Source organism: Chaetura pelagica, unplaced genomic scaffold, assembly GCF_000747805.2.
Source record: "Chaetura pelagica isolate M959 unplaced genomic scaffold, ChaPel_1.0 scaffold2, whole genome shotgun sequence".
NCBI classification, from domain to species: Eukaryota; Metazoa; Chordata; class Aves; order Apodiformes; family Apodidae; genus Chaetura; species Chaetura pelagica.
In genome coordinates this window covers 5,610,919-5,616,627 of record NW_009952796.1, presented here as the reverse complement: position 1 = coordinate 5,616,627, position 5,709 = coordinate 5,610,919, and the positions used below count along the sequence as shown (strand labels likewise).

Genomic DNA, 5,709 nt, shown 5'->3' with positions numbered 1-5,709 from the left:
TCCTGGAAAATCCTAGTTGTATCAATAGCATAATTACGTTTTTTAAAAAATCCATCTGGTTTTAAGTATGCAAGATCTAGTCAAAGCAAATGCCAATTTCAGCTACTAGGTTTTCAAGCAAAAAGCCTTTGCAAAAGACAAGGCTTCCATCACACTACTGGAGATAACAGTGAGAAACAAATCTAAGCCACAGGAGCATTGCTCTACTCTTAACATTGGTATTTAAGTATTTATTAAGCTGGTTTTCATCCATTTATTGAGATGGCTGACATCCACCTGCCACATGTAAAATTTGAAAATGCAGTTAGCAAGCTGCTAAAATAAAGCATTTGGATAGCCTTTGGTTGCATTCTTTCTATTAACCTAATATGCAAGAGCTTCTAGAATTTGTCTTGCTCATATACTTTAACTCTGCCTGAAGCAAGGATGAGAAAAGGTCCCCTGCTAGTATAAAATAGTTCAAGTACTGGAAAAAAGCCACTATTTTTTAATAGCACTATTTGCATAAGCAGAAAAGAAACTCCCAGATTCTCACCAATCTCTAGCCACATTCAAGCAAAGTTTTATTTAAATTTTAAAATACAGATGTTTAATTACTTGGCCAATATAACGGCTTTACAAACTGCATCACAGATAATGTTGCACAGCTTATGACTAAGATCAATACTAACAGCTAAAATGTTGCTAATGAGAGTGCTAGTACAAATTGGCAATTTTAACATTTCAGTTCAAAAACCATCCATTCTTCTAAACCCCACCCATGTATATAATTTATGTAAATACTTATTAGACCCAGTAATCACATGACACTACTAGTCAGGTTAATAAACCTTCTCACTGTTAGAATACACCAGCACAAGGTATGAGTACAATCAAAACTATATGAAATTTTGTAACAACTTTCCAGAAATATTGTTGTGGCCCATCAAATTCAAGCTAAAGTACTGCAGATTTCAAATATTAACTTATCTTCTTAGCATATCTAATGTGTAAGAATAGTTTCTTGCTCGATTCCCAAAAATAAATATAAGCTTTCAATTGAAAGCATTTCTTTTCCTAGTTTTCCGAAGTGGAGTCCAAGGGGATCAAAATGCTTCAGACTTGCCATCAGTCCACTTCAGTACATAAAAGCATCTCCTGTCCCAGAGATCCAAGAGATGTTTTCTTCCAGTGAACTATGACTGGAGCACTCTCTTCATTTTCAGCAAGTCAGTCTGTTTCCATGGCAGCACTGCGGGATTCCTTAGCCACCATGAGTCGCATTAGCTGACTGTGGAATTTCTCAATCTTCTTTACATCTTGTGCCTGGTCTGTTCTATACAGCAAACACTGTAAAAGAAAGTAGCTCAGTATCAGATTTGCCTTGAACTGTTTTTAATCTGTTCACAGCTGCAACAAATTTGTGCTTGGAACACACAAAACAAGGTAAGTACTTAAATTTGTGACATATTGTTAACAGGAGGCAGCACCAACACATACCTACCCTATTTTAAAATACACATCTATGTTTACATTTAAGTTCCTTTGAAAAGCTCATGCCTTCAATTTTTAAATTATGGACACATGATTTATCCTGATATTTTGCTCACTCAAAAAATGTGCTAAAGCTCGGAGTTTTAAGCTGTCTTCTAAGACACTTTTGTTTGTATTTTCTAAAAGTAGAAGCAGATTTTAAACCCAAAATTACTTTCCTATTCTCTATATTCTGTAAGTTTATTTTGCCCTTTACAGTGCTTAATTGTACGCTGTCAGTGACATAAAATCAGCTCAGTATTTCTTACTGAAAAGGATTCCCTCCCCCAAGCCACATCTGTTTCTTAGAGAGTCCTTAATAAGGAACATAACATCTGATTAAGATAAAAAAGAACTTTTTCACATGAAAAGCCTGTACATGCAAAAGGAACAAGAGTAATATGCCAGTGATTTATCAAAGAAAGACTATTCTTGGGGTTTGGGTTGTTTGCTGGTTTTGGGTTTTTTTGTAGTCTAAATAATTTCTTACACCTGTACAGCATGAGTGTGACTGCCCAGGCTGATTTAACAATGAAAAAGCCCCAGAATGCTCCATCCTTCAGTGCTGTCAACACAGCAACTTTTGCCAGTATTAAATTCCTATTTTAATTCAGAGAAAGAGTAGAAAATAGGTTTTTTCCTTCAGCTGTATTCATTCTACAGATTTAGAAGCAAGAAAAAACTTCCTGTCTTTGGAAAGAAACTTGCCAAAAAAAAAATGTAAATAAAAAATGAAACCAACCCTCTGCTCACCTGTCAGTTTCACAACTCCCTGTAACTGGAAGAAGGTGAGAAGGCCAATAACCAAAACCTGTTCACATTCAACAATCACCTGACCTCAACTACCCCTGTGGCAGACTTCAACTAACCTGCCCTTCACTTCCCCAGGTTATCAGTGCCCCATACTCAACACCTCACCCACACTAAGCCCTATCATCCTGTCAAGAAGTGTTAAAGCTCTTTACATCTCTCCCAGGCTTTGAAAATACTAATGCCAGGCTACTTTTCCTGGAAAGAAGAAATCTGATTTTTTCCAAGTCTGAACTGCAGAAAAGCAACAACTTGGCTATAACATCACTAGCACCAAGAACCTGTTGCTGGTGTGGATGTCAGCATGCATATGGGATGGGATCTCTGAACTGCTAGCGAATCTTGTCATTCGGTCTGACAGCACTCCACTGTCTCATGATGACAAATAAGGAGCTTATCCTACGGTTGGAAGATGCCAGTACTCTGAGCAAATTAAAAGGACCACACTCAATATTAGCAAATATATGTGCAAAGATCCTACTGAAATGTTTCAGCAGATCCAAGATTTTTGTAGTGCTTGTTTTCACAGCATCCTAAAATAATTATGTTGAGACCCCTAAAGAACACTGAGTTGTTAGACCTTTTCCTGGACTGTCATTGTCAGTCACAGACACAGCAACTAGGGAAGGTTAAGCACAAAAGTTTTTAGAAAACTGCCACGCACTCTCAAGGTAGTGGCTCCCAAGTTGACTGACAAGAAATGCAAGTCTATGAGAGATAAATAAGCCCTGAAAGGCGAATATGTTCTGTACTTACAGCTACGTCGTCTGTTACTTTGATACAGAGGTTCCCATCACAATGTCGATATTTAAGAACAACGCGCACCTGAAATGACAAACATTTATGAATTAGCATCTCCAGCTAACAATTCTCAGGACGTATCTGAATGAAACCTGCCCAAATTCAAACTACCTTTCATTAGAATTAAGTACTGCTTCACATATTCACCACCTATCTGGTGGTCCTCAGCTCTGGCAGCCATAGCCAGGATGATTTGATAGCTGAACCATCACATTTCCCTGCCTAATATATTAAACTGTTCTATAATAGCAGCACGAAGCTTAACATTGGGCATGTTCAAACCTATTATAAAGACAGCAATGAAACTGGAAACTGAACTGGAAACTTCTGTTTATAAACTTGAAACAGTTAAAAAAAAAACAGTTCTACATGAAGGCTTGAAAGGGATTAACTGAGTGGGTTAAGCTCAACGTTATTACTTTTTGTTCTACGATACCTAAACTATTATGTAAGACAGCCATATGTAAGTCACTTTAGTTAATTTAGGCTAAAAATTATCTAAATTAAGATTAAATTAAGATTGCTTTCAAGACTTAACAAGGCTAAACTTGAAGTCTGAAAGCAAGCATTCAGCTTCTCACTAAAACACCACTGTAGTCACCTGGCCCGATCTTTAGCCTGTCTGCAGTTCTTCTGGGCTATCAAATCACCAAAGACCTCAAAACCACATTTATAAAAGAATCAACATCCTCAGCAGCTGACTGAGCATTAAATGCTTCCTACTGAATGCATAAGTAGTCACAGGGACTTCATATTTATTGTTTCTACTCTCAGCATCAGTTACTAGAAACAAAGCTAGATGTCCTTTTGAGAACGTTCTGAACTCACACTATAAACAGGTCTTTGATGTACAGAGCGACCCGTGCTAATGGTCAACAACCTTCTTGACTAGAAAATATATTTAGAAATTCTTGCTCCGAGATGGCTGTCATCAGATTTACCCTTTTTGTTTTAAAACCTGTCATCTTCCCATCTTAACAGCTGTGCAACAGTACTTCTCTTCACCAAGCAGGGACAAAAGCACAGCAGAGGTTGCCACAAGGAGCAGGCATGGACTCAATAGATAATCCCACAAAAGGCAAGACCACTCACTACTTCGCCTTACCAGCCCATGAAGAACACACACCCAATTCCTTCAATTCTTGTTCCTTCAGTTTCCTGACAAGCCTGACATACCAAACCTTCTCAGGCTAGCTCTCTGGCAAATCAGAAGGAGAGCACTCACACTGTGACTTTGAGGACTATATAAACTCCTTTGTAAATAGACAAGTGTATTCCCATGGATGGCAAAAGACTGCTTTTGGACATGCCTTAAGAAAAGGGGGAGAGCAACTCCTGGCTGCAGTGACATCCCTCCCAAATATTTTCATTTAATGGGAGCCCCTCAGTTAAAGGACAGGGAACTGCTGGAGAGGGTACAGCAAAGGGGAAGATGATATAGGGACTAGAACATATCTCCTATGAAGAAAAGATGAGGGACTTGGGTCTTTTTAGTCTGGAGAAGACTGAGGGGGAATCTTGTAACTGCTTACAAAAACTTAGATGGGTGTCAGGAGGATGGGCCCAGTAATTTTTCAGTGGTAGCCAGTGACAGGACAAGAGGTAATGGGCACAAACTTGAACACAGAAAATTTCACCTAAACATAAAGAGGAACTTCTTTAATTTGAGGGTAACAGAGCACGGGAACAGGCTGTGCAGTGGTTGTGGAATCTTCGTCTCTTGAGACACTCAAAACCTGCCCGATGCCACCCTTTGCAACCTGCTCTAGGCGATACTGCTCTGGCAGGGGGGTTGGACCAGATGATCTCCAGAGATTCCTTCTAACCCCTGATATTCTGTGATACTATAGAGAGTAAGAAGGTAACGCAGAACAATTTATTTTATTACAAGTAGATAGTTGGCAATTGCATATGGTCAACCATGCTAGTTAACAACAGGTGTTAAACACTGCTCCTGAAGTGACCTCTATTTTCAGTGAAGAAAACTAGGCCTCTTTTACAGAAGTTTTATCACCATGTTACTTTTTTTGTGCTACATTTTAGCTAAAATGCATTGCCGAGTCCTGGTGAAGACTCAAGTTATTTTAAATGTTCCCACAAACCATATTCCTGAAAACATTACCAGAAACAAAAAGCAGCCATATACCAAGAAGTTAATTCCTAGAACAAATACTCTTCAGGAAGCCAACACTGAAGCAACACTGCAGCCCAACATGCAACATAAGAGTTAATGGATGTTTTCTTCTAATATTTCATTAAGACGAATTCAAATTACACGATGTTGTATGTTGTACATTCATAAAACAAACCAACTCTCAAAATGCTCTTCACCTAGCACAACTCCAACCTCGGTGTGTAACACCCAGGTGCCCCGCACACGAGCCGCGCCCCCGGACCTGGGCGCTCGCGGATCACACCTGGCTCACGCGCTGCTCACACCTGGGCACCATCTCCCGCCGGACACGGGGACACGCGGGCGTGTGCTTTTTGGGTGGCACATGAGAACTTCCCTTCTCTTCCGTGGAAAAGGAAGGTAGGCCGCAACCAAGCCCAGCAGGTAACCTGCTCACTCGCTGCTTCCTGCCC

General features: G+C 39.6%; 1 protein-coding gene across 1 annotated transcript in view; it reads right to left on the bottom strand.

Annotated features, from left to right (window-relative positions):
- Nucleotides 1–1,209: 1,209 nt before the first annotated feature.
- SRP9 (signal recognition particle 9kDa) overlaps nt 1,210–5,709 on the bottom strand; it is an 83,133-nt gene continuing 78,633 nt past the window's right edge. The window contains exons 2-3 of the mRNA XM_009994815.1: nt 3,079–3,147; nt 1,210–1,329 (exon numbers count right to left, since the gene is read on the bottom strand). Of these exons, the coding sequence (XP_009993117.1) occupies nt 1,210–1,329; nt 3,079–3,147 (189 nt within the window). The remainder of the gene's footprint in view (nt 1,330–3,078; nt 3,148–5,709) is intronic.